The 18240-nt window shown below is 43.9% G+C and overlaps 1 protein-coding gene across 1 annotated transcript in view; it reads right to left on the bottom strand.

The window, feature by feature from the left end:
- TOP1 (DNA topoisomerase I) overlaps nt 1-18240 on the bottom strand; it is a 66253-nt gene continuing 48013 nt past the window's right edge. The window contains exons 9-21 of the mRNA XM_056507415.1: nt 15598-15713; nt 12219-12340; nt 11405-11527; nt 9805-9992; nt 9028-9172; nt 7853-7996; nt 6648-6833; nt 5059-5127; nt 4351-4465; nt 3520-3647; nt 2391-2485; nt 1541-1690; nt 1-1411 (exon numbers count right to left, since the gene is read on the bottom strand). Of these exons, the coding sequence (XP_056363390.1) occupies nt 1309-1411; nt 1541-1690; nt 2391-2485; nt 3520-3647; nt 4351-4465; nt 5059-5127; nt 6648-6833; nt 7853-7996; nt 9028-9172; nt 9805-9992; nt 11405-11527; nt 12219-12340; nt 15598-15713 (1684 nt within the window). The 3' untranslated portion in view covers nt 1-1308. The remainder of the gene's footprint in view (nt 1412-1540; nt 1691-2390; nt 2486-3519; nt 3648-4350; nt 4466-5058; nt 5128-6647; nt 6834-7852; nt 7997-9027; nt 9173-9804; nt 9993-11404; nt 11528-12218; nt 12341-15597; nt 15714-18240) is intronic.

Here is an 18240-nt window from a genome sequence, read left to right on the forward strand (position 1 = left end):
CTCAGTTAAGTCGTAGGAATTTATTTTAAATAACCTACAGTTGATTAAAAGGGAATTCATGATAAAAATAGAAGATACTTGTTGAGGAAAGGCTGCAGGAAATGGTCTTGCACACACACTACGCTAACAATGCATCTAAGACTAATGATTATAGCAAAAAAAGGTTTCACATTAAAATTCTGCTTTTTAATTTTTAAAATTTTTTTACACAATTACAAAAGAAAAAAATAAAAGCCCTAAAATCTTGATTATTTTCCTTTTTGGACCAATGCTCATTTCCCTCGAAATTTATTGACCTGTGAAACTTCTTTTTACACAATAAAATCTTTCAAGTAAAAGAGGGGAGTGGGGCTTAGAAAAAAAGGAGGGGGGGGAAGGTAAAACAGTCTGACAAACCTAAAAAGTAGATAATTCTTGGAAGTGTACAGAGCATGTTCAGAACAAAGGGTGATGGGAATGTCATTTGTTTCCAATTTCATTTGTCCTCAAATTCACACACATCTTTCCATCACACGGCCCCCTCCCCCCACCCGCTCCCCAAACCTACACGATCTTTAAGATCATAAAGAAAGAAAACTGTTTAAATATTTTAAAATAATTAAAAAGAAATAAAAATTCACATTTAAAATAGGAACACTCAAGTCAGGAGGCCGATTTCCCATCATGATTTGCTCTGAACAAATGTGATGGATATTTGTAATTCATGTTCCAATGCCACGACTGTTTCAAGTGACAAATTGAAAAAGATTTGGGTATTTCCATGACTATAGTGACAGCTGTAACAGGTGCGTTGGGTTCCTTAAATTTTGTTTTTTTTTTTTGTTAAATTCTGAAATGGGGCGGGTGGGGGAGGGGAAGGGCAGGGGTTAAGGAGTCCATTTTCTATTAAAATATAGAAGTTATTGCAAAACCCTAACTGTAAAAACGCACCAATATAATTGGATTTTGTATACAGTAGCTAAAGATTCCCACGCTCTCAGTGTGATGGTGAATTTGCCTGGCGGAAGGTTGACAAATCCCCCATCCACTTGCCCTGCCTCAAGAGAAAAACCACACAAACCAGACAGCTAGAATTTGGATCTCTGAAACATTTTTAAATAAGTTGTCCATAGGACAACTGGCTCAGCTCCTTTAAGATATTTCCAGGTTATGCTTTCTGCAAGATGTTGGCTGTTTTATCTGATGCTCACTTGCCCCTTTCCTCCCCCTTCCCCTGCATCCAAGGACAAGTAAGGCTCACAGTTTATCAATCTCCCTAAAAACCAGGCTACTCCCTTTTCCCATAAAATTAATCTCAATAAAAACAGGTTAAAACTCATAGTCCTCCTCTGCCATGTCGATAGCCCAGGCAAATTTCTCTCGCTGGGTTTTGTTATAAATCTTCTCTATAGGAATTCCCCACTTCTTACACCTGCAGGAGAGGAGATGCTGTTAGAGTTAGGGATAAAAGGAAGGCCAGAACCCTGCCCTTGTTACTATGTGGGGGGACAAGACAGAGGTGAAGGGTGGATCACCCCAACACACCCCAGCAGGTGCTTACCAAGCAACAGAGATCCTGGGATCCAGATAGTTGAGTTTGGAGGTGCCCAAAGCGATCTGCTTGTTCTCCTCCCTATCTGTAGCCTGAACCTCCAGCTTCATCAGTTGCTCCTCGATCCTCTGCACTGCTTTCTTCTTGCTCTCCACTGTCCTGGGGTGGCAAAGAACAAAGCACTCAATTCCTCACGCCCTGCTAGCACTGCAGGAACCCAAAGGGACTCTGCTCAAGGTAAGCAAGGTCACCAGCCACACAGGGCAGCTGTGTCAGCACAGATGGTGACAACAACACACTCAGCACATGCAATTAAGAACTGACATTTTCCAAGACGCAGAGCAGGAATCTTAAGCAGCAGTTTTGTTTTAAAGGGTTGGATGCAACAGCCTGAACTGTTCTGATGCTACACCCACTCCCCCAGCAGCCCATCTATCCCTCAGCAATCATGCTGTGATCCTGCTTCCAGAGCTCTGTAACTCAGCTCCCCCGTGGCTGCTCTGCAGAGCCTACACGGAGCCCCAGCACATGCTCTGTGGGGCTTCCAATGGGGAGTGAAGAATTCAGAGAGGTGCTGTGCAATTAATTAATTTTGTGAGCCCTGGCTCCCCAGGAACACAGCAATGCTGCACACTGGTCCTGGGCAGCAATGGGGTGGGTGAGCACTGGCAGGGCTCAGCTCCCAGGGCATGAGTGACCACGTCAGGAACTGCAGGGTCAGACCACCCCACAGATGGCTGTTTCTTCATGCACAGAATGAATAGGGCAAAAGAAAGCCAAATGAAAGGCCAGGAAAGGGGAACACAGGGTGAAGGACCTCTTCTGGGAGCATTGCACAGCCCAGTAACACCAGCCTTACTTTTTAGACTTCTCATCCCTCCGGACCTTGGCATCAGCTTTGGCGCTTTTCAGTTCCCTCCTGGCATCAGCTAATTGCTCCTTCTTGGCATCAATCTAGGAGAGGCAAAACCAGATGGCAGCACTGAGAACAAGCTGCTGACAGCTGTGTCAGTAACCCCTGGGCAACATGACCCAGGAAGCCCGTTTGTGACCACATTCAGAATCTCCCAGCAGTCAGATCCACTCCTGCAGAGCAATCAGGCCACTGGCCACTGCATAGCCAAATGTGGTCAGATATCCTCCTCAGAAACACGGCCTCACTCATTTCCAAAGACAAGCTGGTGCTTTCTCACACAGCTACAACCGTGCAGGCCGAGGAACTGGCTGGTCTGGCCTGGCCAACAAATCCCTCCTGGCAGCTTGTCTTCCTTCACTATATCCCACCACTACCAGCTCTCTGAGGGCTACATGGAAGGATGATTCCCGATTCCTCAGCAGGAATCAGCCCCAAATCCTACACACTGAAAAGTGTTAACACTTCAGGCAGTTCTTCTTCAATAAGTTTGGGGTTCAGGGAGATTCAGCATTTTGCAGCCCCTGTTCAACCACTCCCCTTAAACATCCCCAAGCTCTATGATCTAGGGTGAAGGCAGCGATGTTAGGTGTTACGGAAGCAGGGGACACTGCACTGCCAAACCAGAACTCCTTATTGTGAAGTTATTCTAAAGCCAGACCAGGAACAGACCTAACCCCTTTGGACCTCATGGCCTTCACCAGAAACAATCTGCAAAGGAAGAGGTCAAGTCAGAGGGGCATAATGTACTATGTACACACTGACAGCGGCCTGGGATTCACACAACAGGGGTAGATGCCCACTCCAGGTTCTTTAGAGGACACAGATCAGAGCCAGAGACTGCTGCTCTCACACAGTTATAGGATGAAGGGCAGAAAAAGAGTCTGGTCTTGCTCTTTACAGAGAAGCCCTTCCAGCTCACTGCTCATCTCCAAGCAGGTCCATCTCTGATGCACACCACCAGCTCCTGACAAGGAAAAGCAGGCCCTGTTTTCACCCCAAGGGAAAGGAATGCTGACTCCTGAGATGCAGCACGTGGAGCCCTGCTGCCCCAGAGTTGGGCAGAGGGAGGTACCTTGCTCTGCAGGTTCATCATGGACTTCTCGAAGGTTTTGGGCGGAGCTCTCTGGTGGTTACACAGAATGGCCACCGCTCTGTTGGCACGGTTGTAGGAGAGGATCTTTGCTGGGATGTTGTCATCCGCTGTGAGGGACAGGAGAGTGGTGAACAAGTGTGTTCTCCAGGGTCTGGTGCCCCAGCCAGTGTCCCACAGCCACTGCAGAACCAACCTTCCCCACCTATGTCCAGTCTCAACGCTGCACTCCAAACACAGTCCCAAGCCTGGCCACTTCCATCTCAGCCCCTAACTCATTCTGGATGTTTCTCATCACTACTGACACCATCTCAACTCAATAGAGGGGAAGCACAATCAGAGCAGGGGACAGCAGGACCACCCTGCCCAGGACACTGTTGGGCTTCACAGGTCCAATGTGCCCACTTGGTAAAGCTACAAAGTGCAAGGCAGCACTGCTCCCAGGGGTTGTGGATGAACAGCCAAGAAACATGGGGCTGTTACACACGCATCTGTCTTGCCTGACATCTACAGCATCCTACAATTAACAGAAAGAAAACAGATTTGGTAAAGGATAGGCATAACCTGGAAAGCACACCCTGGTGTGCTCACAAGTCAGTTCTGTTCTGCCCCAGTGCTGAGCTGCTCAACTACCCCAAAACACTGTCTGACAGCAGATTTTTGGTCAGACCTCAGCTGCTTGACATTTGCACTGGGGGAACTGCAACAAGGAAGTGGTGAACAGATACACAACTTGTGGCTCAGCCAAGGAAGCCAGGTCTCTATTGCAGGATAAGATCTGTTTCCCTCCCAGCTTCAAGGGGCAAGACTTACGATTAGTGAGCTCCTTGAGCTGCTGCTGTAGCGTGATGGAGGCATTGTAAGTACGGAATACCTTGGCTGTCAGTCCCTCCATAAGGTCTTGAAGGTGTTTATTTAAGATACTGGTCTGAAGAAGCAGAAAGGAGATGACAGTGAGCACTAGGAATGACCACAGTGTTTGTGAAACCTGGTTCCATGGCTGTCACAGAATTTGCAGCTCATGTCTGAGGCCTGGTGTACTCAGACCTCACCACAACAGAATAGCCACAGCATTACTGAAACCACAGCAAAAGTGAACAAAGAACCAACAAGTATTAAGATAGGTAACAAGTACCACAAGTGGCCAAAAAGGATTTCTTTGGTGTGGAGGTTTTGGTTTCCAGCAACAATAAACATGCCTGGACCACCACAGTGCTCTCAAAGAGCCAAGTGTGCAGACAGGGATGGCATGTGAAAATCTGTCACCTCAGACATCCATCATCTCTGAACTCTGGTCAGAGCCAGGCAGGCTCACCAGGACCAAGGCCCATCGCTTTGAGAACCTGTGGGCACAGTGGAGAATTCAGACACCAGTCTGAGACAGACTCTCAGTGCTTTAATGCTGCTCTGGAAGAAAATTTCCACTGAAATAATTTCTGGAACAGAGTAGCTGTTAGTGCCTGGTGCAGAGCAGGCCTGTACAGGGTGCTCCACCACCCTCACCATGAACTATGTGCTTACATTGAGGCGGTCAAAGAGGTCATCCTCAGGCTGCTTGTTCTCCATGAACAGCTGAAGATTCTTAAATACCTGCAGGAAAAGAAAACCAGGAATGTCAGGTACACAGACCATACAGCACTGGGCAGTACTAAGCTGTAGAAAAGCAGGACTGCCAGGGAGCCATTAAACTGCTCTCAGGGAGCAGTGATGATGCTGGGTGTTACTTCCCAGCAGACAAAGACTCATCTCTCAATGCAAAGCTTGTGCTGCGGGTTCCTCCCCAGCAACAGGAGTTCTGAGCCTTCAATGCTCTCTCATCCTTTGGATCAAAATTACAGTCAGCAGACTTAACTGCTCTGGTACTGCTGGCTAACAGAGAAAGAGACCCCAAAGCTACTGCCTTTGCTTTACTCTCCCGTTATTACTCAAGCCCAAGAGACCCCTGAGCCATTTCCCATGGATTGAAGCTCCAAGAAACCAACCCTCCTCACTGCTGCATTGTTTCATACAATTTCATCCCAAACATGTCTCACTGGGGTAGGGAGAATAATCAAAGCATCTCTGATTATAACAGAGACCACAAATCCCAGCTCTGCATACTACCATTCTCCAGCTTCTCAATAACACATATTCTTCTATAGACAGCCAATACACAAAGATTTCTAGTTCCACAATAATCAACTCCCCATTTTAAGCACTGAAAAAACTCAAGAGATACCAATAAACTTAAATAGAAAAATGTTTTCTTCTTTACACAGGGAACCAAGAATTCCAGCACACATTAATTTCTAGAGCAGCAGTACTTTTGATTTTTTTAAAGTTGTTTTGCTCTTCAAGGGGCCAACATTTACTGTCTGACTGCCATGTTAATTACCACAGTATTATACACAAGGTATCTAACTCAGACCACAGAGCTGTGGGCCAAATGCAAAGCTGTTACACCCACAGAAACATTTCAGATAGTGCCCTCCAGGTTCATGCTGCTGGATAAAGATTGATTCTGAAATGAGGCCAAAATCACAGCAAATTTGAAACTGGTGACAGCAATAAAAGAATTGACATGGCATAAGAAGTCTTGGCTGGCAGACACCCAAGTTCATAGGCCAGAGGGATCAGTGCAACTTCTCCACAGGCTCTGGAGCAGTCAAGGTCAAGGTCTACCTCTGTGAGGGCTCTGCTCCAACATGACCCAAACCACTGTGACAGAGGTGTCTATTAGCAAAGCCCCAATCAAACTGCTGCTCTGCCAGTGCCAGCAGTACTGCAGAACCATTTATGCTGACACTTGTCACACAGGCATGCAACTCCACCATCTACAGGTGACAAAACCAACTCTGATGATGAGAATGAGACCCAAGAAACTTGTCTAACACAGCTGTTTCAGTTATGTTATGTCAACTCTTCACACTGAGACCACAGGGAAGAGCTGCAAGATGTTTGAACATCTCATCTGCTGGGCTGTGTCACACCACAAAGATGTCACATTAACTGACTTATTTTCTGGCTTGGTAGCTGAGCAGTGATAAAGCAACTTGTTAATGCCATCCAGACTGTGCTGACCACACCTCTGTGCTGTTCAGTGTGTGTATGTGCTTGTGGAGGTGCCTTACCCTCTTCTCCACGGGGACTTTGTTGTAGTATCGGATGGAGTCCTTCCCGAGGAAGTCGAACTCAACCACGTATTCCTGCCCATCCAGCTCAGGATGCAGCTTGATGTGCTCTACTCTCAGAGAGCAGCAGCCCACAGTGTCAGCTGTCTCTCCTTCTTCTTTCTCATTACCAGCTCTCAGGGCAAGCTACATTTATATCAAGACAAGAGGTAAGGAATTCAAACTGTCCCCAGAATAGAGAGATGCTGCAAACCTTCAGATACCGGCCTAGAACCAGCAGTGTCCAGAGGAGAATATCTCCTTCTTTTTTAAACTTTTTTTAAGTTTAAGCCAGAATGCTTTACAAAGGTTTGCTTATTAAGTAACTGTGAGATAGTTCTGACTAACAGGAATTATTTTGAAAAAGTGTGGCAGTTCTTAAAAATCAAATTGACTTCTATGTGAACTCTACTTGAAACAATTCATATGGTTCAGTTGTTCATCTTCTATGATCCTACCTATTGACTGAACACTAAATACATTTCAAATAGCAGGTTATATAAATATTGGCTTGTATAAATTATCTAAAGACTATGTTTGGCTGCATAAAAACACATTTTAAAAGTGCTGGCTAAAACAATTCCTAACATTTGAAATCTTCAGCAGTTAGACCACAATTATACACATCAAAGTTCCCTGGTTTACATCAAACCATTCTGAACAAAACCTGTTAATTTAGTTAGTCAAGACACCATATGCTACCAGGAAACAGCTCTCTGGGAGCTGGTTTTATATTGCTTTAAATGCATCAACACAACTGCAGTTTTCTTTATGCCATGGTGAAAAAATTAGCATAATTACAAAACATCACAACTGTGACCTTATACTGAAGAGGTGACAAACCAGCAGAAATTCCCAGCAGGGAAACTGAAACAGTTGGAAACAAAAGGCCCACACAAACTTCCCAGTAATCCAACTGGGTGATTCTGGAGCCAGGCTGTGAGTTTTGCCTGAACTAAACAATGCTGCCTGAAATAGCCATGCTTAGTACAATAGTTTATTGCTCTGGATTCCAGGTAATGGGAAGGAAAAGGAGCCTGCTCCCCAGGAAGTCTCAGGATACCTTAGTAACTGGGCTCAATTCTGCCTTCAAGACAAACACACAGCATTCCCAAGTATTCCCAGCAGGGCAGGGAAGGCAAGAGGAGCTAAGGAAGGAGCCTCACCTTATCAATGAAGTACAGTGCCACAGCCCTCTGCCGTACTTTCATCTCTTTGGATTTCCAGTCTTCTCGGTACTGATTCCGGATTTTATCTACACACTTCTTCAACCTCCGAGCTGTCTCGTACTTCTGCCAGTCCTTCTCACCCTGCAGGGAAGTTGGAACAGAGTCAGCACTACAGAGCAGGAAGAGGACTAGCTCCAATCTGCATCTCAAGGCATTGCAATCCCGTGTGTGGCAAACGGTCTCGCTGTACAAAAGCACTGAGATGCTGCTGCTGCACAGCTCAGCTTCACACTGTGCTGCCACACAGCTGCAGGTCATTCAGATTTCCATGATATTAAACACTTCCATGGAAGCAACTAGAGAGAGACACAAAAGACACATCTTCCCTGCTTCTCAAAATACAAATGGTTTCCTTTGCTTTATTCAGATGGCACTTATGTTCTTTCAACTGTGTAATTAAATACCCATAAAAGGCAAAAGCAACATCAACAGTTCATCATCATTATTATATATTCAAGACACAGCAAAAAGAGGGCAGGAATTCACAAGGAATAGAGATATTTTTCCTCCTGTATTTGTAGGACAAATTCCCTGTTTCCAATCTAGGAAAAAATCTCTCAGAAAAAGACTTTATAAAAGGAGCTTAAATTCTTGCTTTTATGGACTTGATCCACAGACTGGGTATTTGCTCCCACAGCAGGAGTTTGTTTTCCTTCAGTCATGAGCTCCTTACCAGCCTTCTCAGCCAGGAGCCTGGCCAGGTTTTTAATTCTACAAAGAACTAATTAACAACCCATGGTTAGCACTTCACTACAATACCAGGGAAGGGAAGCTAAGGCCAAACGTATGTGAGATATCTACCAGAGCAATACTGTTATTGGATATATTGCTTTATTTTAGGCTTACACAGGTTAAAGGATTCCTACTAGAAATGATACAATGCTGCTTTTCATGAGACATTTTCCAGATTTCACCTGCTCTCCTGGACAGTAAATGTATCCTCTCTTTTCAAGGGGGAACAGAAGCAAAGAATCTTCCCTATGTTCTTCAACCACTGTAGGATCAAACAGCCAGGTAGCTTTACCTCTTAACTCTTTCCTGACCTACATTTGCTTCTTGGAAACATGATCAGGAAGATTGCTTTGGTTTTGTTTTTATAACTGGATCTTTACCTTAATTCTTGAGCTAGGGTTCAACATGATGTATTTGATGGAGCCTTGGATGTTCTCAGTCCATGACACCAGCCAGGTCACTTTGTTATCATGCCGGACCTCCTTCCATTTGTGTCCTGGTGGAGGGGCAGGGATTTTGGAATCCCTACAGAGAATTAGAAAACAGACCATAAAAGCTATTTAAAGAAAATCTCCTCATCATCAAAACAGAGAAGGTAATAAACAGTATTACACAAACTGCAGGGAAAGGAACTGAGGCAACAGAAGTGCATTATCTCCACAAGCAGGAAACCAAGTAAATCAAAATGAACAAAGATCAGGAATGTAACTGCTACCAATATATACCTGATGAAGAATTATATTGCAGGTAGGACACATTGCTAAGATCAGTTTTGATTTGTGAACACTGTAATAGTGTGGACACTTACGAAGACTAGAGAGAGTGAAGAGAAGCCCAACCAAACCTCAGCCTTCAACATCAAAGAAGACTAGGTAGGGCAACCTATGTAGAAGAAAATTATTTTCTGGAAATACTGGCAGGAAAGGCAGTTTAGGCAGATGTAGGCTGTAGGCGTGAGGAAGAAAATACATTGAAAAATTTCTACATGAAACCCATGATTGCCTTGCTCAGTCTTTGCTTGTATGACTCAGTTTCTTATCCATATGAGAACAAGATAAGCTGCATTCCTAATTCTACATTTGAGCATCAACTTATAGAGGGTTTTAAAACATGAGCTGTAGAAAGCAAAGCCAAGGTGTGAAGCATGCAGCACTCACTTGCTGCAGTTAATGATGATGTCTTCGGGCATGATGCGTCTCTTCAACATTCCCATTTTGGGATGGTTCCCACGACCTCGGAAGAGACCTGGAGGTTCAATCTTAAAATTGGCAATCCTCTCCTTGTGGTTGTCCATCACACAGTAACCATACTCCTTCAATAGCCTCTCGTTCTCCTCTTTGATTTTCTGGGAAAAGCCAAAAGCAAAGATGATAAGGCACACGCAGCACCACATGCACCTTTACATGCCAAGACTTGAAAAATTTTTATATTTGCACCACACTTATTCTGAAGATCCAATTAAAAACCAGATCTCCATCATGGCAAGTGTATCAGACTGGCCAGAAAAGCATTCATAAAATGCACGCAGCACAAGCTGGAAAAAGGGAAAGAATATGTGAAAACTCTCTCAAAAGTTGTATTTGAGGGAAACAGATCAGTGCTGGTGAAGGCAGCTACAATTTTGCCACAATAGAGGCGTGTACCTCTACCCATATATCTCAGCTTCAAGGGTACCCCCAGCACAGTACAGCTACTTTATATTTTACGCTGAGCATTTGACATCCACTGGACTTCCTATCTTATTGTTTATGTATAAAAATTCTGTGTATAAAAGACTTCTGTGTTTGAACTCAGCATTGGAAAGCAGGCAAAGGAATGTCTCCAGGCTGCTGCATGTCAAGCCTGTGTCAGCAAATGGTTTCACAAGCAGAACATAGTCTTCTAAGAAAGAATGTGCTGAGATTTCACTGCATACTTCTGTGCCTGAACTCTAATTATATAGAAGGAAAAATAAAAACACTGCAGCTCAAAATAAAACAATTGACCCACAGAGAGCACTGCTGCACCAGCTAAGAAACAGAAAAAGCCACTTCTTTTCCATTTTAAGAGCTACCACGGACAGGAACTGAAGGGCTCACCCACATTTATCAAACAGAAACAGCAGGAAGACAAGGGCTCTCCATTTTGATGACCCCAAAGGCTGTAATACCAAGCTGCCAGGCCCTTCATTCAAAGGGCAACTACTAGAGCTTTGCAGAAGATCAACTGAGAACTTGGGGAAAATTTCCACCTTCCAATATCCATTGCAGTTAACTTAATTCTTGAACTATAAGATACTGTAGCCACGCTACAGGATAATAAAGTTCATTTTTCATTCAAAAACAGCATTACTTGATGTTTAAGATTTCTTGTCTCATTTTATTCACTAATGGCATTGCTACATCCTTTCCACCATCCTGATCTATGCCATCCTTAACTGAGTATCCACTGCTCATTATTTCCCAGGGACCAATGAACCCAGAGGCAGCACCTCTGATTCTCTTTATTAACTTAAGCAGTTACTTAACTTTACTTAAGCTGTTACTTACTTAACATTATTTCCCTAAGCAGGATCAGCCCTATCAATATCATTTCAAGTCAGGATGAAGATTCAACTGTAAACACAGTGCTCTGCCCTGAGCTGCACAGTGCAGACTCCTACAGTTCACATGAAAGCAATAATTTGAAAGCTGGTGAAAAACACTGACATATGCACAGCAAGGAAAATGAGTGCACAAAGATGTTTACAACAAAGTCTCCTACAATTCCCACTGGTACCTGTTTCTCCTCCTTGGACATCTGTTTCCTAGCTTCCGACTGAGCTTTGAAATACTGGCTCATGTGGGTGAAGTCACACTTGCTGAGGTTGGTGATAGTGCTCTTCTCTTCAGAGGTCATTTCCTTGCAGAAAGAAAGCAGAATTTTAAGTTTCCACACACACAAAATTTTCATGCATAGCAGAGCTTACCCTACTTCAAGCAGCCTAAACAGAACAGTACGCAGGTTTTCACAGTAACACCCTCCAGGAAACCCCAAATTCTTGCACAGGATCGCTCCAGCTGAGGACAAAGAGGAAAGGACAAGCAGCAGATCCTATGGAGCATTGGCCTTGCAGGGTTCTGATCTCCCCAAGCACTGGGCTATGCAGCACCACTTTTCAAAGAACTCCCACACCTGACTGGGACTGCTGAGGAGAAAATCCCAGAAACATACCCAGGCAAACTGCATCAAACTCATCTAAAGGTTTGCTGCTATGGCTGATGACTGAGGTGAACATCTCTGTTTTAGTTCTTTGGAAGGGGTTTCCTTCTAGTAAATCTGACTCTTACACAAGGCATGTAACAGGCAAGTCAGCTACACCCCATCGTGCTGCAACAGAGAAATCTGACTTTGTTGGTTTAGAAAGCCATTCATAGTAAGGTTCTTCCTGGTGAAACCACAGGATAAAGGGGAAACTTCACAGCTACAGTCTCAGGCAGTTTTTAGTTGCCAACTTTTGTGTGCATGGAACAGCAGCTCCTTTTCACTGGTCAGTGCTGAGGAGACACTTGGCCATGTCCAAAGTCAATGCAGCCCAGGATTATGTGCATACCTTTCTCCAGTCCTTGAAGAAGTTTTTCCTGAAGATCTCCTTTGTAGTGTACTCATGATCAAGCATTTTTGCAAAGAATGTGGCCACTTCTTCTGCTTTGGTACTCAGCTTCATGATTTTACCTAAAAAGAAAGGTTTTCTTCTTAAAGAAAATGGTGAACAGGAATCAAAGTCATAAAGAGAACATAGTAACTACCCTAAAGGATTATATTTTTACTACAGAGAAGTTTGTCTTAAAATGTTACATAATACAGCAACTTGAATGGACAAAGGAAACAAAGGAGCACAATTGCTTGACTTCCACCACAAACATTTTGAAAAAAAAGTTTTCTCTGGAATCTAAACACTAAAAAAAAGCAATCTGATGTGAAGCAGGTCTGGGCTGCAGGGCAGGAAGGGGAAAAGGCCTGCTGCAGGAAACCCTCTGCTGAGCCACCCCCGTGCTGGGTGTGCTCCTGGGGAGACACTGCTATTTGATGTCAAAGAAGCAGGGATTTTATTAAATTTCATATTCCACCACTCAGACATATGGGAAATACAGTCCCTGTATTCCTTTTCAATGCACAGACAGACTCTACTTTGGAACATCCCTTCCAGCCTTTAGCTATTTCTAGGCAGGAAGAGCCCTTCCTCTGGATACACTACAAATAGGCTGGAAAGAGATGCCAAACATTGAACTCTGCTTCACTGCAGGGAAACATGTCAGGGTTCTGCTAATTGTTCCCTCTGCTGTGGGAATGCACTCCTGCATCTCCAAAGCAGCCTCAAAATCCAGTCTTTTTTAAGAAAGCCTGAGCTGTCAGTGAATGGAGGGGTCACATTCCAGCTTCTCTGCATGACTGCAGCACAAAGTGGAATTGCTGCAAGGGAAGACTGAAACACAAGGGAAAAGAGGATGCTGCAGCATCGAGGCTGTGGGCTCAACATCTAACATTCCTAGCAAGCACTTTTTGGTCCTGACTGCATTCCTGATGAAATGTGGGGTGCCAGTTTTTCCTCTGAAGGATTCTGCATGCAGATCACAGCTCCAGCTAGTTTAGTTGCAAGAAATATTTAAGGTTCCAATGGTTGGCAAGTCAATACCTGGGGATTTTTAAGAACCATTTTACCACACAGAAGTGAACACAAGAAACTGTTCAATCTGTGCTCTTGGAAAAAAAAAAACAAAAAAAAAAAACCAAGCTTTGGATTTACTACATATTTTCAAAAGTTGCATCATCTCTAAAATTAAAGCATGGGAGTCAGCTATAAAGCTTTAAGATCTATAAACCCTTGTAAAATAGGACTTAGCAAAAGGTCCTCCCAATGATCTGAGAATATTCCACAATTAAATTAAACCAACAGTAACTCTGCCAATTTTTAAGCTGTAACCTAAAATACAGCATTTGTTTGCTTATAACAGGAAATGGGGGAAGGGAGAGACAGCAAGGCAAACTGTTTTTCCAGACTGCAATTTTAGCTTGACAGAGGCATCGAGTTAGTAACATGTTATGAGGCTAAAATGTCTGATATTTTTCCCAGCTAGCTGAAGGCTCAGTCACCTCTATCTAATCACTTTAGAATATATTTCACTGGGCACAATTTCCTTTTTTTCCACAAAGGTTTGAAAAGACTCCAGTGACAGAGCTTGTAAAGAAAGGATTTATTCCAGAGGCAGGAATATTAGTTACCTGATTTCAAAACTGAAAACCAGGGAGCAACCAGGGCACATTATGAGCAGAAGAAACTCCATGGCCACTACTGCAACTGCCACCACCTACACTGTTACATTGCCCTATCTACAGAAAAATGTGCAAGTTTGAGCCACCTCTGCACTATGAGCAGCGACTGGTTACCCCACAGGCACTGGAAAAGGATGGCTTTGGCATTTCAAGCTCCTTCCCTGAGTTGTATCACAGCCACTTCCAAGAGCCCAGCAGTTGTTATGTGAGATGAAAGCAGGCAGTGAATCCCTAGGCCAGGGACAGACTCCTCCGGCGCGAGCCAGCTGCTGGCCAGCCACAGCCTCATTATTGGGCTCTACAAATCACCCTGGGATAATCCTGAAATGAGACAATGCCTTGTGAGCACAGACAGAGGCTCTCAGCAGCTGCTGTGTAAATCAGACATCTGATTTTTTGCCTAGTTTCTCAAGGAAGACTTATGGGATGTCTTTATTTGCCAGACCCCCTCCCTGCCCAGTCCATGACTGTTGAGCTTACTGATGAATTTCTGCGATGACAGAGGCAGAGGTTGCAAAAATCCCTGCAGAGGCTCTGTGAAATAGAAGGCTGGAGAGATGAGGAGCTTATTGCTGTCTGCACCAAGGGATAGCACTCAGCAACCTGCCCCTCCCCTTCTCTAGACAGCAGGAGAGATCATGCATTTTTCAATACAGGGAAACAATTTCAAATTTGTATCAAGTTCTTATCAAACCCTAAGAAAGAAGGTTGCAGATATCCTTGTTCACTGTGCTACTTGCTTGGAGATGGCCTTTAATAAGCTGTAGCATATTTATTTCACTACTTTGCTGCTGAAAATGAAATGCCACCTATTCCTCAGTATTTAAAAACACTGTGCCATGTCACATGAAAACAGCACGTTGCTCCTGGAAGAGTTCCATGTGCAGATGTCCCCATCACCAAAAATTACATTTTCATCCATTCAATTACCTCCCACTTAATTCAGTCCTGGGTTAATTTGATCCTTCATTTAACATGATCACAGGACTAAAAGGAAACAAACAGGTCATGAAGTCCAGGCTCCAACAGACATCCCATCATCTAATCCCTTCCACATGAGCCTCTGCCAGCCAGGCAGCCCAGGATACCTGAATCCCACACCAATTAGTTCTACCACACACAGTGGTCAGGGAATGGGACCATGACTTACATGAGACAGCTGTGTCCTTGAGACCAGGCTCATCCCATTCATTCCCACAAGATCCAAATCATCTGTACCCTGTATAATTGCCTTATATTATGCTCACACCACCATGAAATGGATCATGAATTTCATCACAGATGATGGAAGTTGCAGTTCTTGAGGTTAAAGAAAAGAAGAGTAAGCCTAAAAGTGACCAGTGAGGAGGCAGCTACAATTACATACTCCACTGGTCACTGCTACTCTGAGACATCAGACACCCTCATTCTGCTAAGGAACCTCAGAGAGTCACCACCATAGGGAATGAGAGCAGGTTCATCCCTGTGTCACTTCAGTGAGAGAAATGCAGTAGGATCAGGTAAAATCCTTCCAGACCTCATTTTGCTGCTGAGGAGCTGATTTAAGTGAACCACTAAAACACAACCACCTCCTCAGCTGTTCAGTCCCCAGAAGAACATTGCAATACCCTGAGATGTTTATTTCTCTTCCTAGGAAGTAGAAACACAGATTAACTCACCATCATAATAAAACTTGACATTTTCAGGCAGAGGTTCATATGGTGGAGCAAATACAGGACCTTTGTGCTCTAGGAACTTCCATTTAATGCCTTCAGGGTAGCGCTCTTCTTCCCACCTTCAAGAGAGAAATATGAACCAATACAATTTTAAGCTCCCAATCTTCATTTTATTACTATGTGGGTATGAGAGTATGCTAAACCAGTAAGAAATCACTGCTTTGTCAGGTACAGACCAACAACAAATATTCAATGTATTATCACTATTTAATTCATTTTTTTCTCCTTTTTCCAAAAGCACAGTCATATCCACGAGCAGAACACCTCAGGCTGCAGATCATCTGATGCCATTCTATCCCTCACTTCTCATTTGCTCTTCTTTTCACAAAATCACACAGCTGAAATTGCTTAGATCTTAAGAAAATAAGACTCGGACCTTGTAAACCACGTAGGATCATGCAAAATTACTTTCAACTGTGATCTAACATCAGGTCCAGGATGCCTGCTCAGCAAAGTCAAACAACTGTGGTATATTATGCAGCTGCTTTCAGATGTGGACAATATGCCATTAAGGGCAGAGATAAAGAAACAGATGTTCATTTACAACCTAAATGAGAATAAACCTGCTTGGACAGTCAAGACTAAAACCTCCTCTTTTGTTTTAAATTCATTCCGATTGTCTGGGTAAAAAAAAGCATATTTGAAGAAAAACAGAGCAGCCCAGAAACTGCATGTTTGCCTTAAAGATGCTCTATAAAAATGCTTTGCAAGTGGTGCATTTGGTATCACAACACAGCAAGGCAGGCGCCACCAATCCCACATTCCAAGGGAACAGGGTCAGCAATTCATCTGCAGAGAAAAGGGTCCTGCCAGGCCAGGATCCTCCCCCCAGCTCCCAGTGCCCAGGCCAGTGATTCCACACTCTTCCCCTCCAAGCTCCTTTCACGATTACCACAACATTACTGCTACATGCTGCTGGCACAGGATTCCCTGCTGGGAAAGGCTATTTCACCTCAGTGATCAATCAGCTGCAAGACCATTAACCTGTCACAGCACTCAGGATCTGAATTGCCCAGACAACTTTGTTGGCCAGGACAATAAAAAAAAGGAATTTAAGCTTCCGTCTGGTGCCAGCCCTGGAGCAGCTTTGCCATTCCAGGTGCCAGAGCAGCTGAGGAAAGGTGTGCATGGACTGCCTGCATCTCAGGAGCTGTGATGCACTGACAGACTGCTTCATCAATACTGAGATCAAAGTGGCATGGAAGATAAACACTGTACAGAGACAAGAGTTTCTGCTAAAAATGCTTCACTTGTGTCTGTACATCAACGATTTAGGAACAGCAGCAACACAGCAGCTGGCTGGAGCTTGAAAGGCACCATCTTTGACCACAGCACTGGACCCCACTTCTGATGAGAAGGAACAGCTTTAACAGCAAAGTACTCAAACCCAGCCATCAGTACAGAAACTGCATGTCAGACTTCAGTCCCTGGCTGGGAAGAAGGCTCGAGTAAGCCATGTTGATATAAGAAACCAATATTGACACAGATTCCAAATATTTACATTCCTAATGATTGTTGTGTTTTGGGCTTTTTTTTTTTTTTTTAGTTAATTAGAAACTGTAAATATAAATATTTTGTCAAACATATGCCTAGGTTCTTCCACCAGAAGCTCCTTTCAGCAAAATAAATCTAAACCACTCTCAGCCGGAATAAGCTTCTTCTCCCTGACAATGGGCAATTTTATTCCAGTAAGAACAAAATAAGGGCATCATTCACAGTAGTTACTGCTTTTCAGGACAGGTTTGTCGTTCTTGTTTTTTAAAATTTATTCCTCTGGTATTTACTTGGTGAGAAAATCAGTAGTTCTATCCCTTCCTGTTCTTTTACAAAGGACACATGTAAAAGCAGTACTAGAAAGACAGCAGTTTAAATAGCAGAAAGACATTGTGCCTCCTGGGAAGGCTACAAGGAAACATGGGATTCAGGGGTAGCTCCTAAGCTCAAAACTACCAGAAAGTGTGCCACAAAGAGACAACAAACCATCCCAAATCCCACCTCCAACTTCCTAAACACCACACATAAGCACTGAGACAAAAGATAAAAGTGAGTCTCCTGAGTGTAGCTAATTTTTCATCCTCATTTAGTTTCCAACAGGAAAAGCATTAGAGCACCACTGCCCATGGCAGCTTCTGGTTCTAAAACAAAGTTCTACACATGATTTTGTGGGAGAATGCTGCCTATTAGGAAAGCTGCCTCACTGATTCCAGCAACAGCTCATCAGCCATATAGGCTTCTTACTTAAATCCCACACAGAACTTGTCTAAATATGCCAGGGTGGCTCAGGAAGGAAAAGTTGGGAAAGCTCTTTCAAGTGGAATGAAAAGAGAGAACATTCTTGGGATAAAAGCAAAACATACCTCAGGGATATGTTATTTCAAGGAAATGAACCTGCTGTAACACAAAGTGGGAGAAGTGCTCCTGAGGTGCACTTCTGGATCACACTCTTCACATGCTGGCAGGGCGTGAAAATGACCTCTGCAAGAGCTCCACGTGGTGATGAATGAGGCCAGAGCCTTGGGGATGTCTGCATCAAGCACTCACACAAGTAAGGATGAAAATGCTCAAGGCAGCAAGCCCTTGAGGAAG

The sequence above is a fragment of the Oenanthe melanoleuca genome, chromosome 20, assembly GCF_029582105.1.
Source record: "Oenanthe melanoleuca isolate GR-GAL-2019-014 chromosome 20, OMel1.0, whole genome shotgun sequence".
In the NCBI taxonomy this organism is placed as follows: domain Eukaryota; kingdom Metazoa; phylum Chordata; class Aves; order Passeriformes; family Muscicapidae; genus Oenanthe; species Oenanthe melanoleuca.